This window comes from Equus przewalskii, chromosome 17 (genome assembly GCF_037783145.1).
Source record: "Equus przewalskii isolate Varuska chromosome 17, EquPr2, whole genome shotgun sequence".
Taxonomy (NCBI): Eukaryota; Metazoa; Chordata; class Mammalia; order Perissodactyla; family Equidae; genus Equus; species Equus przewalskii.
The window spans coordinates 54,029,696-54,053,174 of record NC_091847.1 but is presented as its reverse complement, the minus strand read 5'-3'; the positions used below and the strand labels follow the sequence as shown (position 1 = coordinate 54,053,174).

The following is a 23,479-nucleotide window of genomic DNA, read 5'->3' as shown; positions in this document are numbered from 1 at the left end:
TTATCATTTTCTTTCCTGGTAAAATTGCTTTTTAAATAAATGAATGCCAGCACACAGACTTGCTGTGAGTGGGAACTGAAACCTGAGCTAGTTGGGCTCAGCACTGTGCTGCTCTGGCTTATCTTGCCTAAGGGACTGACAGTTTATTTCAGATTCTACAGTTTCTGCCATCCTTCCTTCACTAGCATTTCCCCTTAGTCTTGCTTTTCATTAGCCCACCCTGATGGCGGACCACTTTTCATAAATTAAACAGAAGGAAAAACAAAAGTGTGCTTCTTTTATCTCTGGAAACCAAACCCTTCACAAACTCAATGTAGTTTGATTTCTCTAGGTCTAACATAAAATATTCCAAGTAGCACAAAATATTGCTAGAATCCTTGCACTTAAAAACCAGCCTTAGACACTCACCTTGCAATGGCAGATGCAGTGGAATTGCTTTGGACTATTTCATTCACTTTAGCTTTGAGCCCCGTAATCTGGACCCAGCAGTCAACTCAAGATTTGAACATCTGACAATCATATCTCCTTCACCCTTTCTTTAAACACAATGCACAATTTATTTAATTTCAGAGGAATGGTGTTTTCCCTGAACTCCATTTTTAATATACAGATTATAGTGAGAATATTTAAAAGATGGTCCCGTCTTTGAGGTTGCGTTTTCTTCTTTTACTTAATTTTTCTGTGTGACAAAATGGGAAGCAGAAGTTGGGTATCTAAATAGAAACAAAAAAACAATTTAAGTTCCTCTCCTTCAGCTTGCAAAAATACATTTATAAGCTCTCAACAGAATTTTACTTTTAAAAGCCGTTTTAATATTTGTTATCTTCTTCTGAGTAAAATAAGCTGATGCTTTTACATGTGGATCTTATTATGTGAAAAGCTGTCTAAGCCTGCTATTGAACATAATCATATGAATTACGAACTGTGACTTTATTTCTTTTATAATCTTTGTAGTTCTTGCCATTACTTTTACATGTCTATGTCTGGCATTATGTAGCTTTGAAACTATGCCAAAAATATTTATTGTCGTCTATCTGGCATTCTTATACTATGTAGCTGAGTTTGGTTTCCAAGCTGGGCAAAACTTATTAGCAGATACAGTTCTTGGCATTTGTTTGAAAAAAAAATCATATGTAATTTTAGTACCCCCCTGAAATACAACCTTTTGCTCTCTTTGAAACATGTATGAAGTTGAAATTCCAATGCTTCAGCTATCTCTTTTCCCAATTTTGAGTAATTCCTCAGTTATAGAATACATAAAATGGAACACAATAATAACAAAATAAAGCAGAAAATGAAAGAATAAATTTAACTACAAACCAGCACATTTTGAAATGTTTGTATAGAGGGTCTTTGTAAGATATTTCCCTAGTATGCAAATCCCCAGGAAGCTGGGACAGGGTCCCAATGGCACCGTGCAGTGCTAGTACTCTGTGGCTGCATGAACTAATAAGAATAACAAGCAAAATGTGTATGAATGATTCTTTTACTAATCTCTTTGCAGCTTGACTAACAAAATTCTTTAAACAAGTGTTAGGAAGATATTCAGTTCCTGCACTTGCTGTTTATTTTGCTCAGGCATGGCATAATTCTTTCCATGTAGTGCATTTTCAATAGATTTTTGTGTACACAGATAAACTGTTAGCATTATTTAAGATGTTTTTAAGGTATTATTAAGGTATTAAGGGATACTTTCTAAAAGAAGGTAAAATCATGACTCATACAAATATAAAACAAATACATATCAAATATTTTACTTAATGAATTAATTATTGAGAGAACCAGAAGAATGATATAAGCAATTCAAAGGAGAATTCAAAGAAGCAAATACGTGGGGGCAATGTGGAAAGCTAAAATACAATTACAAATAAATGCAAAACTGATCTACACATAGAGCAATAACCAACTGCATTCTACATTTAATTTATTTACATTTCTATGGACAAGAATCATTTGTATTATCCATTTTCTATAATTTACAGAGTAATACATAATAATACTTGCACCATGCACTTTAGATGGTAAAGATTCTATATTTGAAATTTAATATAAATTATTCTGTATTTATGCATTCATTAATTTTTTTCGGTCAACAAATTCTTTTGAATCCCTATTATGTGCCAGGCACTGTATTTGATGCTGGGTATATAATGGTGATCAAAAACAGCCCTCCTAGATCTATGGTTTAGTGTGGGAGAAAGACATTAATAAAATAATCAAATAAACGCAAAAATAAATGTACACTTGTAACTGATCAGAGCCACAAAGGTCTCTGAGAGAAGTCTGCAGGGCTCTGAGATGGTAAAATTAGTAGAATGATGATTTCAATGTAAGTTAATTTTACATGAAGTATCATCTATATTTCCTGATTTTTATATTTACCAAAGGTAATACTTTAAATTAGAAATTTATTTTTTAAAAGTTCTATCTTCCTGAGTCAATTACTCATACAAAACCTAGTAAGTCTGCAACACACAAACAATTCTAATATTTACATACTTCAATATTATGGTAAAAAATAGTGTAACATAAACTTGTGTTAATTTATTAATTAGATTATAGAAGAGGATCATAGATGGTTACAATTAGTAAAGTCAAAATTCAATCAATCAGCTGATCTTTTGCCAGTTGCTCCCTCTGGAGTCCTCCCTCCCACTCCCCACCACCACACTGTTTTCGTCATGGTTCAGCAGCCAGTACCCTCTTCAAAACAATTACATGTGATATATTTGGTCCACAGAAAGATGTCACTCTTCAGTGTTTTAGTTACTTTGGAATCCATGACACCCTGTATTCTGAAATGCTCTAAGCCCCTTTGGGTTACTCAGTGCTGAGCATCGCTGAGCACTTTTGTTGCCTATTCCCTCCATTCACTTAACTGTATTCCCTTTATCTCCAAAGATCCAATTAGAAGATACCTTTCATGAAGATTTGATAATATAGAATAAGATACAGATGCATTCACTTTTTGAACAGGTTGTAGACATCCACTCACATAAGCTACATTTATACAAACTATATGAATGTGACCCTGGCAAAACAACAAAAATACAGATTTTTGTTTGTTTTTTCCATAGTAGTCATGATAGCTGTGAGTGAAGTCATTCATACTTGTCCAAATATTGCTTTTGATCTTACGTGTGAGGCCACTAAAAATGATCCAGCACCTTTAACCCTTTACCTTGTGTCTTAGATAAGGTTTCCTAGAAGTGCACCATCAGATGAGGATTCCTGTGCAAGTGATTTATTAAGAAAGTGCTCCTGGGGGAAACCAGTAAGGGGATGTGGAAAGCAGGACAGGGAAGAGAAGACAGCCAAGCAAGGATGAATCTCAGGCCATCTCCCATAGAGGGCAGCTTCAGCCTGTGCCTGCATGGGAACTCTCGAGTGTAAGTTATGCCTCAGAATTGTCCTGACCAGAGGGTAAGGAAGCTGATCTTTCATACTCCTGCACCTATTGGCCCTCCCTGGCTGAGGTGGGGTAGGGGAGGTAAATTCCTAGGCACTTTCCAGTGTTGGCAAAGTGAGATCCAGTGTCCCCAGCACATCTTCTGAAAAACAGCCCAGTGTTTGATGTTGGAAGCAGAAACAAAGAGGTAAAAAGGGATGTGAAGATATTGAGGAGAAACAATGACAGTGTTTGCAATGTCCTACCTGGTCCCCCAAATCCATTCTCCTTTTCTTCTTGGGACATGTTCAGACTATGTCTCCCAGCCTCCTATGTTGAGTGTGATGGTAACCAGGTTCTCTTCAGCAGAATGGAGTGGAAGTGACGTGTGCCACTTCTGGGCCTGGGATAGCTTCATCCATGCTGTCTTTCTCCTCCCTGATGGCTGGAACTCAGGATGACCAAGCTTATACTATAAAGATAATGACAGTGACTTAAGGTATGTGATAATGCAACATGAAAGAAGGACTGGGGTCCCTGGGTGACTTCATGGAGCAGAACTTCTTCATGATCCAGAGTAGTCATGTTGGACTATTAGGTAAGAAACAAACTTTTTCCTCAAACCACTCAATTATTGTTGGGTCTCTATCTCAGCAGCCTAGGCTTTTCCTAATTAATACAAGATGCTTTATTCTTATCATGACATTATATTATATTACAGATCCATTTTTAATTGTTTATTCTTTGTTTCCTCTATTAGAATATATACTATATGAGAGCAGGAGATTTGTCTATCTTTTTCTTTCTGGCATAAAATACTCATTAAGTACATATTTAGTGAACAAATGAAAGTGTAGCTACCTTGCCCTACAATAATTAAAATGTTAAAAATCACATTACAATTAAAGAACTTACTATAATGCTAAGTTAGGAGTGGTATAGAACAAATGGAAAGAGTTTAATGAAAACTAATCCAAATGATTAATGAGATAAAATACTGATATATTAAAAATGGACAGAAGATAAATTATATAATCTTAAAAAAATAAGGCTGAAGGGCACCTTGGTAACTGTCTTTGCGTATTAGAAAGGCGATTATAAAGAGGTTGCTGACCAACTGTTTTCCACGGCTGCAGAGGAAAAACTAGCAGGAAAGAGCTTAAACTGACCTGACAGTAATAGTGATTAAACATTAGAAAAGGCTCCAGAGTGATATTGTAGAATCTCTGTCCCTGGTGAATTTTAAGGACAAACCATCCGTCTTAGACATTTCAGGCAGAGCCTTGCAGGAAGAGAGAGGTTTGGATTAAATGACTCCTTGAGCTGGCTCCCTTTCAATTCCAGGAGTCTGTGCCACTGCACAAGGTATCAGGGGATCTGGCAGTGACATCTTTCACTCCAGTGACCAGTCGGACTGATTAACTGGCATCTCTTATCTGTAACCTGAAAGAGTTATTTCTCTGTGTAAAGCTGATGGGGTGGGGTGGGAAGTAGGGAGCAAAAAGACTGATTTCCCAAACTAATGATATTAAAGAGTATACTTTGTACCTAGAACTCTAAGATACTAAGTAACTTCCATATGATCAATACAAACTAACTGGAAAAGTCCTAAGATTTTTGATACACTTCAAGTGCTAGGTTTTGTTTAGTAAGATTAACTTCTATAGCAATGATGGAAAGATAATGACAACGTCAGCAGTGAAATGACACAGAAGAGAGAGAAGAGTTACTGTTGATATTCATTTACAATATTTATTTACATTGGTGTTGTAGCAATAGCAATAATGTAAAAATGCCATTTATGGATACTGCATTAAAATTTATACTATATTTATATTACTCATCAATAGTCATGTTAGAAGGCCCCTAAAGACAAGCTTTCAATGGAAAAGAGATTTTGTAAGTCTTAGAAGTTTGCTTTTTCAATACTGAATAATATTGCAGCTATGATCTTGAAGGAAAATATTTTTGCTATTGGTATATATACGTTTTTTGCATTTTAGCACAGAATTGTGAAAAACAATTAAAATTGAGAATTTATATATTGTGGCGATTTCCAACTTTACTAATAAGTAATTTTAGTGAAACTTTACATGTTTGTTACGAGTCCAAAGATGAACTTTTGAATTCTTCCAGAAAGGTGGAAAAATCCTGCTTTTATATTCTGAGATGTTGTAGAGTTTTATTAATTTTTTTATTTTAATGGTAGGTGCTATATAGTTACAACCCTGTAGGAGGTTTTTTTTCATTGAGGGGAAAAAAATCTAGTCAAATTTAATGGAAATATCACTACTCTTTATGTGAGGAATCTTGAACGTAAATGTTGCTCTTAAACACATGAAGTGATACTCAACCTCTCTCACAATTAGAAAAATACAAACTAAAGTGAGACACCATTTTTTAAAACCCATCATATTGTCAAAAATTGAAAAATGTGGGGCTGGCCCCGTGGCCAAGTGGTTAAGTTTGCGTGCTCTGCTGCAGGCGGCCCAGTGTTTCGTTGGTTCGAATCCTGGGCAAGGACATGGCACTGCTCATCAAACCACGCTGAGACGGCGTCCCACATGCCACAACTAGAAGGACCCACAACGAAGAATATACAACTATGTACCGGGGGGCTTTGGGGAGAAAAAGGAAAAAAATAAAATCTTAAAAAAAATTAAAAAACGTGATCATACGCTGTGTGGTCCAGGCGAGGAGAGAGGCACCATCCTGGTGGGTGTGTAATCTAGTACAACTTCTGTGGAGGGGAATTTGGCTATATCTGTCGAAATTTTCGCTGCACACATCCTCTAACCCAGTAATTCCACTTCCAGAAATTCTTTCTTACAGATGTACATTGGCACACAGAGAAATGGCACATGCACAAGGTCCTAGACTGCTGCATTGTTTGTCATTGTAAAAGATCAGAAACAGCCTAAATGTCCATCAGGAGGAAATGAAGAATGCTTCATCCTTTCAATTGAATATAATGCAGCCACTACAAAGACTGAGAAATGATTCTTAAGATATATGCAGAACAGTGTATAGAATAAACTAGTCTTTGTGCAAAAAAAGAGAAAAAACAGAGAGAGAGAGAAAGAGAGAGAAATATATCCATATTCACAAAACATATCTGAAAAGCTACCCAAGAAGCAGCAACAGTGGTTGCTTCCAGGGAGGGAAACCATGAGTCCTCAGGACAGGGTGGGAGAGAGACTTAATTTTCACTATATGCCCTTTTGCAACTTTTGAATTGTGTATCATATGCATGTATTACCCATTCAAAAAATAAACAAAATAATTAAAATAGAGAAATATTGTGAATAGTGGAACAACATTTATTCTTAGCTTCAGGATTTATTTACATTAAATATGAAATTATCTTTAATTTCAAAGTGTACAATCAAAGAAATTCCAAAATTTTTTAGACTTTGCTCACACTTTCTGTGTGGGTTATAATTAATATTTAAAATATGAAAACACACCTCAAAACAATTTTTAAATATTGCCCTATGTAAAGATCACAAGTTATCATTCTTTTCTCCTTCACCTTTAAAGTACGAGGTCCTTGAAGCCAGAGACTCTGTACTCTTGCACTCAGAAGGATACAATGGGAAAAAAATACTGCTTAAAAAAATTATTTTAATTATAAAAGTAATCTGTGTCATGTATATTTCAAATTTGCCAGTTATTTTCAAATTGGCCTTAAGCTAGTACCAATTTATACTTCTACCAACAGCATATGGGAGTAACACTACAGAGCACACCTCAAGTAGGATATTTGAAATGTTTTGCTCCAACATCTCAGAGAAATAGTCGTAACTAAATTTGGCTAAATAATTTAGATGGAAAATAAGAACAACTTACTGATATTTAGGTAGAATTCCTAAAGGAAGCATAAAGTCTCTGAAGTACTCTGAAATGAACCATTTTGCAAAAAGTTGAGAGTGGAATTCAAATAACTTCAGAAAAGGAAAAAATGGAGTAGACCGTTCTAGAGTGAAGTTATCTCCGATAGAAATTATGGAAACGTTTTCGAAAAAGTAAGCCACTTTTCAAAGCACAAACAATATTTCTAAGATAAAACAAAGATAATTTGCTCACATCACCAGTTGTAGAGGGTCAAGCTTTAATGCTAAAAGAATTAATGTTGGAGGTGTTGAAAGATGGCATCTGGAAAAACCACTGAAAAGAAAGAGAATAATTCAAAGTTGTTATGAATAATTATAAAGAGACATAATATTCCAAATTCTTCCATTAAGTTTGGATCACCAACCAGTGTGAGGCATATTGGAGCCTAAGGCAAAAGGAGAAATCAGTATACTGATCCTGTCTTTATTTAAGATTTTGATGTTTTGTTCACCATAGATTTTTTGCATTGACTTTTAAAAATACTGAATTAAAATATTATTTATATTTGCTGAGTTTTTTGACACCCCTCTACATTTTGGACCTGAGGCAAATGCCTCAGTTGCTTCATCCTCGTGCCAGCCCTGTTGATCACCCAAATAACAAAATGATGTAGGGAAAAGAGAAATAAACAAGTTAAAGCCTCTCTTAAGCACCATTTTCTCAATGTTCCAAATATTCTATGGAGAGATGTTAAGATGAGAAAAAACAGAATTGATGAAATGCTAAATTTTAAAAAATTCTTACAAGGCAGCTAGGTATATATTCTTATCCATATTTTATAGATGAAGAAATTGAGACTCAAAGAAGTTAATAGTTTGCTTGTGACACACAAACAGCATGTGACTCAGCCAAGAGATTGAAACTTAGATGTCTTTTACCAAAGCCCAAATTCTTTCCAATACACTAGATTCTTTCTCAGGAAATTATTGACATTTGAATCAAGCCCTGAAAGAAGAGTAGGGATTTTCCAGGAGCAGAAGAAGGGACAAGACATTTCAGGCAGTGGGGGTAATTGTGGATAAAGCCTGGAAGTCATGCCCAGAGACAGATCTACCAGGAAGCTAAGGAAGTTGATGTCTCCTGATTCCTTGGAAGAAACTGTACTAAGCTTCTTGATAGGGACTCTAGCAATGTGTTCATAAGATCATACATTTTTGAAAAATTTGCCCAAGTAAGTTATTTTAACTCCAATCAGTGAAGATTGCTGTGTGTTTCCCTCCTGGGTTTCCCTCCATCACACTTCCCCTTGGGTTAGATGGCTTTGCAATTGCTCAGGCATTTTTGAGATCTAGCTTAGGGGTAGTTTATTTGGAGATAATGCTATTTTGGGTTTAGTGGGATTTATTTACACAGTTTACAGCCACTCCTGTGGTTATTGCTAGCCTTCTCAGGGTAAGAATATCTTCTAGGCATACTCCAATTGCTCATTCTGCGGACTCAACTTGGCATGGTGGTATGAAAGTACAAGCTTAGAGGCTATCACAAAATGAGTGGTACCTGAGTATGGGAATAGGTTCTCAGGGGAGCAGAAACAAGGTCTGCAATGTATGGAGCCAGAAGCTAGGCTGTGGAAAATTCTTTCAATCAGATGAGTAAAATTATAAGTAGAGGAATGAGTTCTCATTAACATCTAGTGAAATTAAAAGTTCTTTCTTATCAGAAATGTACTTGAGGGGCTGACCCCGTGGCAGAGTGGTTAAGTTTACGCGCTCTGCTTCAGTGGCCCAGGGTTCCACCCGTTCAAATCCTGGGCATGGACATGGCACTGCTCATCAGGCCACGCTGTTACCAAATACTGCTCCATTATTGCAGATTCTATGCCAGATGTCTCTGACACTGATTAGTTGGCTATTATTGTGTTCTACTGCTGTGACTGAAAATTCTATGTACAGTTTTAAACTTTTTCACCAAGTGAAAACCAGCCTGTGGCTTTACTCAATGATGTGAAAGAAGTTTTGGACGTTGGAACCTGTGGTTGACAACATTCATGGAGTGTTGTCCAACAACGTGGCTGCTATGTGAGGAAAAGGGCTTCCAGCACTCTTTAAAGATATTAATCAATGTGCAGCATGTACACCATGTGCAGCTCATGCCTATCACCAGGTAAGAGAAAAAGCTGCATCCACCATTGTTAACCACGTTGGCATGTTATGACAGTTATTTTCCTTTCAGATTCCTCTCATAAATGGTGTATCTTACATATACATATCAACTCGGATTTTTTTTAAAAAGTCTAAGTGTAATGTAATGGGTTATCCATTATAAAGCTGTGCAAGCCTTGCAATATGAGTCAAGGACATTTTATGAATTCTAAAATACATATTTCAAAGATCTGGAAGAAAATCCCTAACACTCAAAAAAGCATTTAAAACCTTATTCAAAAAGTTGATAAAAATTAAATACAGCATTTTAACTGCAATTCAAAAAGACACTTTGAAACATTGCTTTAAGAAATTTAAGAAATTGCAATCACCTTATTTGAATTATATGAAGGGGATCATCTTTTGTCATCTCTAAATCTATTTAGAAAGAACTGACAAAACTTTCAGATGAAAAATTAATGGAATATAAAACAAAAGTGGAAGAAGGTAAGCAATTAAGTCAATAGAAATTATTCTGACACCAAGAATATTTGTAACAAAAAGATTTCAAATCATCATTAAAATCAGGAATTCACTAGTAGGAAGAGATATATTTCAAATAAAAGCAATGAATAAGCTCTTGGAATGTTTGATAATCCAGTTAGTGAGAGGAGAGAATCATATGAACACATTGGAAAAGGATTTAAAGTTCTTGTTGATTTGACATAAAATGGTTACTTTGAAAAAAGTAACATAAAACTCGTAATATGCTATTACAAGGACATCAGGGAAGGCTAGTAACTGTCATTGATTCAAAGAATATTTCAGATTAATTACTGCACAAGAAAATTTGAAAAGCTCTGACATCTTACAGTACATATATGAAAAAACTAACCACCTGATAGTACTTTTCCCACATTTGACAGCCAATCTAAAAATTTACATGATATTAACACAAGGCTGAAATATTTTCCTAAATTATCAAAAATGGAAAAAATTTTAAACCAACTAAAAGACTGAATTATAAAAATGCAAAAAATTTTAAACCAACTAAAAGACCGAATTATATTTCTACTCTTTATGAAGAGGCAATTAAAAAGTATGCAGATTGAACTTCTGATGTGGCCAAGATGGAGTAAGCCCACTACAGCCTATTTCTCTGATGATTACAACTAAAAACTTTAGACAAAATACAAAAAGCAACTATCTGAGGAATTTGAAAAGTAAAGCAGGCAGATTGGGGAAGGGAGTCAAAACCTGGAGAAACAAGCTTGTATGAGGATGAGTTTCCTATTTTTTTTCTCCTTTTGCTCATGGTCTTAAGCCAAGAGTGGGTTGCTGGCAGAACTGGGGCATCCAGACTGCAGACAGCTAAAACTCAGAGAAATTCTATCTTTCTGTCCAAAATACCAGGAAAGGGGATCCCTGTGGGCTAGGGAGTGTGGGGGTAATACTTTTTTCATTTACATCCCTTTTTGTTCCTTTGTGGCTTGCAGAGGGCTGGCCTATAACGGAGCTGAAGCAGCGAGTTTCCTGTCCAAAGGAGTGAAGAAAAGGGACCTGAAGGCCAGACAAAGTAGGAAGAATTACTGTTTTCTTCATCTTTTTTCCCCCTCTCTGCCTTGCCCCATGGGTGGCCCCAATTGTGGGAATTGTGTGGCAGCATGGGCATCCAGGAATCCAAGAGGAGTCCCATCTTTCTGGCCAGAAGATCAACACAAAGGACTCTTGCGGGCTGAGAGTGTGGGGGATATCCAGGAAGGGTGAGACTTGGAGAAGATAATCCCCAAATCCTATAACAAACCAACGTAATGCCAGCCTCACCACTGAGTTGCACATGTGTGGGTGAGCTGTTTTTACTTACAACACTTCTGACACCAAATGTGTGGGTTTTTTCCTCACACCAATCAATATTCCAACTCTCTGGACATCAACTGGGTGTCCTACAATTCAATCCAATTCTGACACTAACTACCTGGAGTTGGTGTCAGACTCCAGAGATTTAAGGGCTCAGGCCCACAAGACTGCCCACACTTCAGATGCCAGTCACAAGTATTAGGTGCCCAAGTTACTCACTGTTCTGTGTGACTTAGCTACAAATCAAGGGTTCCCGCAACCTCTTCCCCCCAAGGTTCAATGATTTGCTCAAACGGCTCACAGAACTAAGGAAAACAGTCACTTCCTATTACTAGTTTATTATAAAGGATACAACTCAGGAGCAGCCAAATGGGAGAGATACATAGGGCAAGGTATGAGGGAGAGGGGGTGGTCCAGAGCCTCCATGCTCTTTCCAGGCATACCACCCTGTCAGCACCTCAATATGTTCACCAATTTGGAAGCTCTCCGACTCCTGTAGTTTATGGTTTTTTTATGGAGGTTTCACTATGAAGGCACGATTGATCAAATCATTGGCCATTGGTGAGTAACTCAATCTCCAGCCCCTCCTCCCCACCCCTCGGAGGGTGGGGGAAGGGATTGAAAGTTCTAAGCTTATAATCAAGGTGTTTGTTCTTTCTGGCCACCAGCTCCCTTACCGTGAAACTATCTAGGAATCCCTCAGCCAACAGTCATCTCATTAGCATGCCAAAGGCACTCAACATATAGGAGATTCCAAGAGTTTTAGGAGTTCTGTGCCAGGAACAAAGGACAAAGACCAAATATATATTTTTTATTTTACTACAGTGGGACAGACCCAAAGTTACATAGCCAGGGCTTTGAGAATGGAACTACAAATCTCAAATCTCAGACTAACCTTTAAGTGATACTTGAGACAAATACAAAACAGCCTAGCAAAGAAATTTTTAAAAATCAACCAATCAATCAAAACAAAATGAAAAAACTCTGAACTAACATTGGAACCATCACCTACAGAGGGAGAGATGACACTTGTGCTCTGAACCTAAATAAATGGATTGCATTCTACCTAGGGTTAGCCAAACTGTGATGTTTGAGGATACAGTTCTCCAGACTGCCCAGTCCACCTAAGACTTCTGACACCAGCTGCGAGTTCAGGGGCGTTCTCAGGTTTGATAATTCATTAGGAGGACTCACAGAACTCACTGAGAGCTATTATACTCACGGCTACAGTTTATTACAGGATTTAAGATTTGAAAATCAGTATCATTCATCATATCAACTCACCAGAAAAGAAAAAACCATATGATCAGCTCAATTGATGCAGAAAAAGCATTTGACAAAATTCAACATCCATTCATGATACTTACTGCAAACTAAGAAGGGACTTCCTTAACCTGATAAAGAGATTTACAAAATACTTACACCTAATATTATACTAAAAGTGAAAGACTGAATGTTTTCTCCTAAGATTGGGAGCAAGGCAAGGATGTCTGCTTTCATTACTCCAGTACTATATCGTACTGCAGGTACTAGATAATGCAAGAAGGCAAGAGAAACAAACAAACAAACAAACAAAAAACCCATACAGACTGGAAAGGAAGAAATAAAACTCTCTCTGTTTAGACTATGTGATTTTCTACACAGAATATCCCAAGGAATTTATAAAAAGCTCCTAGCATGAATAAATCATTTTAGAAGTGTCACAGGATAAAAGGTCAAACTATAAAAATAAGTTTTACTTCTACATATTACCAACAAATATTTGGAAATCAAATTTTAAAACACAGTATCATTTGTAATAGTACCAAAAACATAAAATATTTAGATATAAATCTAACAAAAATATGCGGGATCTGTATGCTGAAAAATATAGAATAATGATGAAAGAAATCAAAGGTCTAATCAGATGGAGAGAAATACTGTGTCCATGGATTGGAAGACTCCATATTGTCAATATGGCAATTTTCCTCAAACTGATCTACATATTCAATGCAATCCCAATAAAAATCCCAGCAAGATTTTTTCTAGAAATTGATGTTTATTTAAAATTTCATATAGAATGAGGATAACAAAAACAATTTTTAAAAAGAACAAAGTTGGAGGACTCACACTACCTCATTTACTCACTTCAAAGGTATAGTAGTCAAGATGGTGTGGCAAATGGCAAAAATAGAGAATATGGATCAATGGAAAAGAATAGTGAGCTCAAAAATAGACCCACAAATATTTAGTGAATTGATTCTTGACAAAAGTGCAAAGGCAATTCAATGGAAAAAGGATGATCTTTTCAACAGTTGGTGCTGAGACAGTTTAACGCCTACATGCAAAGAAAATTACGAAAATGAACCTCAACTCATACCTCATACCTTATGCAAAATTAACTCACAATGGATCATAGACCTAAAAGCAAAACCTTAAAGCATAAAAGTTGTAAATGAAAATAACAGGAGAAAGTCTTTATGATCTTGGGTTAGAGCATACCAAAGGCACAACTCATAAAATAAAAAAAAAAGATAAATTCCCTTCATCAAAATTAAGAACTTTTGCTCTTTGAAAGACAAACAAGAGAATGCATAGAGAAGCCACAGACTGGGAGAAATATGGGAAAATGACATATCTGGGAAGGAACCAATAACAAGAATTTATAAAGAATGCTCAAAACTCATTACTAAAAAGATAAACAATGCCATTTTAAAAATGGGCAAACGTGTTGAACAGATAGCTCCCTGAGTATGGCCTATTTCGGGAATAAAGAGAAGTCTGTGCAGCTGCTACGTCCACAAAGCGGGGACCTGGAGATGGTTTGGGCCCTCAGTACACTGCACAGAAACTTGGTCTTTATCTTGTAGGGAAATACTGGGTCTGATTTCAGTATTGCTATAGCATTGGGACTTTTCTAGAATATACGTATATATGAAGAAAACTAGTGCTTTTCAATATATCTTCTAAAGTGAAGTTCCTTTTATACTTTAGCTCAAAAATACCCTTGAACTTTTTAAATCATTCACAATTCAACTGCATACAGAGCTGTATGGAGTTTTATTTATATATGCATATGTTACAGATGCAATAATATGGCTTGAATAAGAGGTTTGGTTTAGTTTCTGCTGTTTCGAAAAACTAGCTCTTATGTGTTATAAGTGAATTGTAGAGTTAGGATTTCCAATTGTCCAATATCCGAGGTTTGTCAAACAAATCAATCCTCCGTTCTTTCTCATGTATGGGTTCGTGTCTCACAGCAGCAAGTCTTTTCCTCTCTATCTTCCGTTTTCCCTCTTTCCTCATTTCTTAGAACTGTCTTTCATTTCTTTCATCTCTTTTTCATTCTTCCTTCAAGTTCTTGCAATCTCTTTTCTTTTTTCAAATCGTTCGCATTTTCCAATTCTTTCTTCTTATAAGACATCATTTTGATGCTGTTTTCCATTGGTGATCACTTTGTAAATCACCATTAGCTACCGCCTATACAGGTTTTACTAACCTCCTCAGGGCAGAAAATTTGTCTTCCATATTTTATGCTTTATAAAACACCATGTACTCTTATGACTCTTATTAACAATAAATCTCAGTATGAATTAGCTAAAGCTACATCTTCTTTGTTTTATGTATAAGCTTTACACATACACACACACACACAGGAGAGAAGCCTCAAGTTTCACCAGCTACCTGATTTGTAACGCCTATCATTATTTTTTAGGTAGCATTAGAATGCCACCTTTTGGAATTACTGGGCACAAGGCCAAGAATTTATATCAACCTGCTTAGTTTATATATATATTTAACAGAACAAGCAAAGCTTTTTTTTCTCATTGTAAGAAGGAAATGTTCTTCTCTTTTTCAATAACTAGATTGAGCTCACACGCCATTGTCTACATGCCAGGATATCTTATGTTCTAATTTTAAATTGTCTTTCATACACAAATCATCTCTGAAATTATGCATTATTTATGATAATAGGAATCTTTAATGTTAGCCTTGATAAATGTCAATATAAAAATACATTGATATTTTCAGAGTTATTTCACAGCAGTCTAGATTCTGTTTCCTCACTTTTTTATTGGAATGTGGAACCACACTTAGTGTGCATTTGCCCCAGGAGAGTGTGATGCGAGTCTAAACCTGAAGCGAGCAAACGGGTTGAGGAGCTGCACTGCTCCTTCTGCTGCACCCCAAGCTCTTGGTTTGGTGCTGTGCTTTCCCCAAAGTTGTCCCTTTCCTCTCAAGTACTGTCTATGTTGTCTGCCAAACGCACCTTCAGAAGGCAGATTCAAGCGCCACCTCCCTCATGTGCTAGACGTGCATTTTTAGTCTGGATTCTAAATGGTAAAACAAGCTCAGCCACAGGATTTGAAGGTGCGACCTGGTATAATCCTATTTAGAGTAAAGGCTTACTTGATGAGCCACCAAAAATATTTTTGCTTAATGAGAAAGGTATTAGTTTTCTTTTGCTGCCATGACACAATACCACAACTTTAGCCTCTTAAAACAGCACTCATTCATTACCTCACAGTTCTGTTGGTCACACATCCAGGTACGCTGTGGCTCAGCTGGCTCTCTGCTCCCATCTGACAAGGCTGAAATCAAGGTGTCAGCAGGCTGCATATCTTTCTGGGGACTCCAAGGGAGGACCTGTTTCTAGGTTCATTCAGTTGTTGACAGAACTCAGTTCCATGCAGTTGTGGGACTGAGCTCTCCATTTGCTATCTATCTGTCAGCCAGGAGGCATTCTCAGCTTCCAGAGCCTGCCTACATTTCTTGGCTCATGGCCTTTTTCCTCCATTTTTCAACATCAGCAACAATGGGTCAAGTCCTTACAATTTGAATCTCTCTGACCTCTTCTGCCTCACCTTTCCCAAACTTCCCTTTTCTGCCACATCTCTCTGACCGACTCCAGCTAGAGAAATTTCTCTTTGCAAGGACTCAAGTGGTTAGATTGGGGCCACGGAGATTATCCAGGATAATCCATAACTTTAATTACATCTGTCAATGTCCTTTACAGCAGTACCTAGATTAGTGGTTTACTGACTAACCAGGAGATGGGAACCTTGGAGGGACATCGTTAGAATTCTGCCTATTATGAGAAATAAGACCTATATGATGAAAATAATAAAATTTTTGGAGAACATATGAAGACACTTGAACAAATGTAGAGTCATATCATATTCCAGAAAGGTAAAGCTCATGTGGAAGGATATTATTCTCCCTGAGATTAATATACACAATTAAAGAAAGTTTAATAAAAATCTAAATGGATTTTTGGGGGTTCTTGGAAATGTGATTCCAAAGACAAGAAGAATAAATGGATAAAAATAACGATATTAGAGTAGGAAAAGGAAAGTATATTCCCCAACTCATTTTATGAGGCTAGCTAGTACACCTTTGATGCTAAACCCAAAGAAGGACATTACCAGAAAGAAAAATTACTGGTTGATCTCATTCATGACAGCCCCCCAGATCCTAAATAAAATACTAGCATATTGAGTCCAGAAATATATAAAAAAGAAAACAGAACAATGGGATAGAATAGCAAGGTCAGAAACACATCCACATATATATGACTACTTGGTTTATCACCCAGACAGCCCTGCAAGGTAGGGTGGAGAGGACCACCTGTCAATAAATAGTGCTGATTTACTTTTCAACATTGTGGGAGGGAGGGATGTGAGGACTACAGATGTATCCCTTTCTTCATAAGTGAAAAAGTTAATTTCAGGTCTGCTTAGAACTAAATTTGAAAAGCAAAACAATAAAATTTCAGAAGACAATATAAGAGACTATCTTAATGACTTTAGGGTAGGAGAAGAGCTGTTAAACAGGATACAGATACCACTAGTCATAAAGGAAAAGAATGATAAATTTAACTCCATTAAGAATTTCTTTTCAGGGCTGGCCCCATGGCCTAGTGGTTAAGTTCAGTGTGCTTCACTTTGACAGCCTGGGTTTTGTTCCCTGGTGCAGACCTACACCACTCATTGGTTGCCATGCTGTGGTGGTGACCCATGTACAAAACAGAGGAAGACTGGCACAGCTATTGGCTAAGGATGAATCCTCCTCAAGCAAAAAAAGAGGAAGATTGGCAATAGCTGTGAGCTCAGGGCAAATCTTCGTCAGCCAACAACAAAAAAAGAATTCCTTTTCATCAAAAGACATTACTAAGAGAGTGAAAAGGCAAGCCACAGAGCGGAAAAAATATTTGTAGCACATATAATCAACCAAAGACTTGTTTCCACATTATATAATCAATTAATACAATCAATAAGAAAAAGCCAGACAACCCAATATAAAAATGGGAAAACACCTAAACAATGAGATAATGAAACATACGAAGAGATGCTATTCTTCATTAATAATCAGGGAAATGCAAAATAGTGCCACAATAAGTTGGCATTGCATATCCATTATATTGGCAAAAATTAAAATGTCAGACAGTTCAAGTGTTGGTGACGATGTGGAGTGACAGGAACTTTTACGTTATATAAATTGGTACAATCATTTTGAAAAATTTTGGCATGGTCTTGTAAAGCTGAAGATAAATATTCCCTATGAACCAGGAATTCCATACCAAGGTAAAGACGCTATCAAAATCCATGTTTATGTGCTCCAGGATACACACACACGTGCACACACGTGCAGACATTCACAACAGCATAGTCTATAATAGCCCAAACAAGATAGCCTATACGTCCACCAATAGTAGAATAGATAAACAAATCATGGTATACCCATGCAATATAGTAACCTACAAAATGAAAATGAGTAAACTACAGCCGCATCCACATAAGTGAATCTTACAGACATAACGTTCATCAAAAAATTTCAAGATGTGAAAGAACTTACTCTATGATTCCATTGACGCAGAGTTCAAAAACAGGCCTAAGCTATATTGCTTAAGAATGAGCAATTAGGCAGCAAAACTGTAAAGAAAAGCAAGAAAATGAATATGCTAATAATCATGATAGTGGTTATCTGTAGGCACTTGGGGATTATAAGGGGAGAGGCACAGTGGGGCCTTTTGGGGTGTTGGTAATGTTCTACTTTTTGGCCCAGTGGGGTTCCATGCGTGTTTGGTTTATGTCTTTAAGTAGTACCCTTCTGTTTTATGAACTTTTCTGTGTGTTTGTTATATTTCCTACCACAAAAAAATAATTCTAATCTTCTCTTTTTCCCTCATACTTCTTGATTCTTCCTCTAGTTAGAAGCATCTACAGTGCCTTAGACTCAGAGTTGTTACAAGACAACAAAAAGAATAAACAATTCAGTCTTTAAAAACAAAAACACTTCCAAAGTAGTTTTTGAGAATAAAAAAAGCTTTGATGACAGTGAAACATAGCATTTCATCTTATTTCCCGCCCAGTCCTGGCCAGATTAGCTAAAAACCCTTGAATTGGGAGGAATATATAGGGAGCATAACACTGAGGAAGATTAAGGGGCCAGGGAGGGAAGGATGAGGTTTGATGGGAGTGGTGGAAACAGAGAACATCAGAGTGGGCTGAGGGCCGTTTCAGTGGACAGGGCAGGAGGCCTGAGCTAGGAGTCAGGAAAGCTGTGATTACAGCAGCCTGTGCCTACAAAAGCATCATCCAGCAAAGGACACCAGCTTTCCTCTGAACTGCTTGGTGGAGAGCCTAGGACACCTCTGTCAAAGATGGCGGGTGAAGTCTTGGACCACCTGGTACTGTGCCATCTTCCTCTTTGCATTCCTCTCCTCCCTTTTTCCCCTAGAGACTTTAGTCTGCGGGGCCCAAGAGTCTATATTTTGATAAGTACCTTGGGTAACTCTCATGCAGGCGGCCTCTGGCACTGGAGTACCAATGTCCAGAGAAACTGCCTGATAGGAAGAATCGTCAGTGGCACTTGTTAGAAATTCAAATTTCTGGGCCCCATACCAGACATGTGGAATCAGAATCCCTAGGGAAGGGGCCTGAGAATTTGTTTTTTTAACAAAGGCCCCAAGTGACTCACAGGGAAGTCTGGGAAACTCCCGTAGAGACTCCCACTTGTTATTTTCTGGTTTTATGCAATGTATTTTAAAATAAAACATTTATTTATAATAAGTAAATATATTTGCATTTTGAAAATATATGTACCTTGTGGAAAAGGACAAATTACAAACTGTAAAATATTTTTTTTCTCCAGCCCAGACTTCTCCTCTGCAGATCCATAGATCTGCTTACTTGACATTTCTCCTTGAAGTCACAAAAACATCTTAAACTCAACATGTTCAAATGTTGAAACACCATCTTCCTCCAAAACCAACTCTCTTTCAGTGTCCCCCACATCCAGCGATAGCATTTACTACCCACGCACTGGGCCCGCCAGAAATCCCATCGTCTCTGACTCCTCCCTCTCGTCAGTCCCCATTCCACTCTACCATATCTAAATCCATCACCAAGATCTCCCATTTTACTTCCCAAATTGTTCCATTTCTCCCACTTGTCTCCACTTCCTTCTTCCCACTCAATTCACTTGAACCACTACCGACACTAACCACTACCCATAGGTCCTAATTGGTCTAATGCTGACCCTGTTCACGTTCCCACACTGCAGCTGGAATAATCTTTTTAAAACACAGATCTGACTATGTCAAATCCCTTCCACAAGAAAAAGATGCTCTCAAGAAAAAGATGAAGGTTCTCAGCATGGCCAGTGAGGTCCTGCTTAATCTGGTCTCCAGCTTCATACTGTAGCACTCCCTCCCAGCATTCTATGCTCTAGCCACAATGGCCTCCTTTCAGTCCCTCAGGCTTCCAAAGTTCCCTCCTGACAAAAGTTCCCTCTGTTTCTTTTTCTCCTCTCTTATCCTCAGATCTCCATTCCAGTGTGACTTCCTCAAGGAAGCCTTCCTAACATTTCTGGCCAGATCAGTGAATGACCCTACTGTAAGCTCTTATAGCAGCTATCTCTTGCAACGTTCATTTATTTCTCTAAATAAACGCGGCTCACAAATTTGAATTAGACCTTTTAGAATTCCTTTGACTGGTTTGTTTCTTTTCTCATCTTCTCTGATGTTCTTCCAATTTCACTTCCTTAGAATCTATCCCAGAACAATTTTAGAATCAGTAGCGAATAACTTTAACATTTGGACTTAGCTTAAGCACCACCTTCATTGGCTTTCCCACATTCCCTCTGGCTGCTCATCTTATCATTTTCCAATCTCTTGAACATTTGCCTCTATCACAGCAGTTATTCACCCTATATTATATTTTTTGTTTGTTTTCTTGAAGGTCTCTCTCGCTAGTGTCAGTTGCTTTAGGGCAGCTGTTTTATTTATCTCTGTATCTTCAGCACTTAACACAAGGTCTTGTCCTCAATAAATATTTGGAATGACCCCTGTGGCCTGTAATCCAGCCGTATAGTACATATGTTGATTTCTCTGCTTGTAATGTCTTCCCTCACTGTGCCTGACAAACTCTTCCCACTTCATGTAAAGGAGGCAGTGGTATAATGTTACCTTCTCCAATATAATCTTTCTACTTTCAGTCTCCTCTTTTGAAAAACGATACCTATCTTAAAAGGTTGTTGGGAGGATTAAAAGAGTTAATGATTCACCACTTCTATCCCTCCCCTTGCCAGGCCAGATCTCTCCTCTTCTAGAGAACTACCTAGGGAATTTTGTCTCATGATTAGGGTTTTGGAATCTCTGGCACTCAGCTAGCCCTTCTCTGTTTCCCCTCTCCTGTTTTTTCCCCCTTTACATTAGACTGACGGCTTAGTTAAAACTAGGTAACAAGTCACTAGCAAGTGGAAAATGTTTCTACCCTGTTCTCTTAGGAAAAGGCATCTTCCTGAGGTGAGATTTATTTGCATAACTGCATAGGCCTTTTTTTTTTTTAATACTTTGAAATGGCAAAGGATGAAAAACAAAATGTTTAAATTTCCATGTCAAGATAGGCAGAATGTTTCTTTTCATTTTCTTCTAGATTTGTAAGGTGCCTGACCCAGAGTACACAAGAAAAAAACTTTGGTTCCCTCCTCTTCATCCTTTCAAGTTTACAAAGATGTAACTAAAGATTTTAGCAGTTAGGACAAGCATCTTCACCGTGAATTATCTGGTAGCTTCCAGTATAATAAATTATTCTTACCCACTAGATACTACTACACTCAGTTTCTTTTCTTACTTTACCTGTTTGCATTGTCAAAGTTGAAATGCAGCATATTAAAGTGATTATAGTCTTTAAAAATCATGGAAACTTTTTATTATTTTAAAATGTATATGTAAATAAATAAAACAGAAAAATCCCATAAAAAATGTTTGCACAGAGGGCTAAAACATGTCACAGGGGTAAAACCTGACAAAAGTTTTTGCTGAAGTTTCTTTACTTTTCTCCAAGTTACCTTGTGTGCTTCAAGTTTCATTTGTTATTTAGACTTGTCATTCCCAGTTGACTAGGAAATTTAACGCTGTTTAGCCAATGTTTCAAATCTGAGGCAAAGAGGTCTCGGTGGTTTATTGGTGGGCCCACGTATCAGGACCTGTGAAGGAGTTTTCTTGAGGTGAGAGTTTTAAGCGAAAACTCGGCTTCTGTTGTTAACCACAGGTTTGAAATCAACATCATTTGGCATCTGAAGTGTACCACACGCCGGTGAGGTAAGCATCCAGGCATCAAATGAACCTTTTTGACGTCACGAGTGATAAAAGCCTCAAGCACTCCTGGACTCTAGGCTGAATGTCACTGGCTTGTTTGGGAATTGGGTCTCTTCTAAGCTATGTAGCATTAACTTGCTCTGCTGCCGGCTGGATGACAGCTGATCGAGGACTCTTCAGGGCGGACTCCTTTCTAGATGCACCCGTCTCCACCCTCAACCCCACTCTTCTCTCTCGCGGTCGTCTAGGAGCACCAGGACCCATTTCGGGGTCTTCTGTCTCCAGCGAGACCTACCAGTGCAGGCTTTAAAAAGACAAGAAGGAGGCAGAGGAACAGCAAGAAGTAACTGCACTGGTAAGAGTCATCATAAATGGCAGGACACCTCCAAGACGAGGCGACCAGCGCCGTATTTGGCCGCGGAGCCCACAGGCACAAGCATCCTCCGACCCACCGCCCGACTCCCCCGCCCCAACTGCCCGGCCGGGTCACAGTCACGTGACGGGGGAGCGGCGCGCGCCGGCGGCGGCGCGGATTGGCTGGCGGCGGGAGCGCGGGGTTTGATGGGAAGGAGTTGGCCGGGCCCAGAGCTCTGTCAGTGGCGGCTGCTGCCTGCTCCGGAGGCGTGCTGCGCGGCGGCGGCGCAAGCTGGCAGAGGTGGACGCCAGCGCCGGGCTTTGCCCGCTTCTCAAAGGTAGAGCGCTCCAAAGGAGGGCCGTTGGGAGGGCGCGGCGGAGGGGAGGCGCACTGAGCTTTTCCCTGGGAGATACGCGCCGGTTCCCCCGCTCGCCTCTCCCGGGCGCTCGGCCCCACGCCGAGTGGCCTAAGAGCTCCGGGGCGGCGGCTGGTCAAGCCCTGCCCGGCTGCGCTACCCAACTCTCGCCGCCTGGTCCCCTTGGTTACCCAGCACCGTGGCAGGGGTGGCTCTGCAGTGCTGGGGACTCCCTTCTGCCCCGAAGGGGAGGTTGTTCCCCAGCTCTGTTCTCGGAGATGCCGGGGGTGACTGGATTGATTTGAGCATCGGCTCTTTGGCCCGCCTATGTCTAGGCGAAGGGTCACAAGGTGCTCTGCTAAGCGATCGCTTTGAGTGTTCTACCCGTCTCTTCTTTGAGTTCGTGCGGAGGCGCCGTGAGTTGGAAAGATCTGGAGGGATCGAAAACTGTCAGTGTCATGCTGCTCCGCCCAGGCGTTTGGGCGTGGATTCTATGCTGCTTAGAGAAGCCTCTCGGCAACCCTCGTCCTTGTTTGGGGGACGGTGGGTGGTCTAAGGGGTGGAGGGAAGGGCGAGGTTGCGTAGGTGTCATAAGCATGGCAGAAGGAGAAGAGCAAATCTAAACTACATCAGGAGTTTCAATTCTTTAATATTGTGTATGGGGATAGAGAGAGAGTTGGGATTGGTGAACTCACTTTTGCTGATGGTGCCCTCACAGTGCTAAGTAAAACCCATGACTCACTGAGTTTTCCATGTTCCGCCTTTCCCAGTTGGCTTCTGCTCTGTGGTCCCTTAGTGTCGACTGTGTTTTGTCCTTTCTCTGTGGCTTGGATGACACCACTGACAAAATTGACCCTGTTCAATAGCGGTTTGTGTGGATGTGAGTAAACTTGGTGTGAGGCATATGTTCGAACTGGCAGGGAATGCCAATCTCTTGTCCTCACCAGCCCCCATGGTTCCATTTTAG

The 23,479-nt window shown here is 38.8% G+C and overlaps 1 protein-coding gene and 1 long non-coding RNA gene across 7 annotated transcripts in view; one reads left to right on the top strand and one right to left on the bottom strand.

The window, feature by feature from the left end:
- Positions 1-533: 533 nt before the first annotated feature.
- On the bottom strand, positions 534-21,902 carry LOC139076820 (uncharacterized). Its single transcript, XR_011528807.1, has 3 exons — positions 21,553-21,902; positions 3,655-3,860; positions 534-713 (listed from the first exon to the last, which is right to left on the bottom strand). It is a non-coding gene; the product is annotated as an uncharacterized lncRNA (long non-coding RNA).
- LNPK (lunapark, ER junction formation factor) overlaps positions 21,852-23,479 on the top strand; it is a 66,822-nt gene continuing 65,194 nt past the window's right edge. The window contains exon 1 of one of the 6 annotated variants that reach the window (XM_070581582.1): positions 21,852-22,157. Coding sequence is in view for 1 of the 6 variants with exons in the window: in XM_070581586.1 (XP_070437687.1) it covers positions 22,364-22,494 (131 nt within the window). In the remaining 5 variants the exon portion in view is untranslated. Of the gene's footprint in view, positions 22,495-23,479 lie in introns of all 6 variants that reach the window. The other 5 variants (XM_008533042.2, XM_070581585.1, XM_008533044.2 and 2 more) reach the window with 5 other exon arrangements.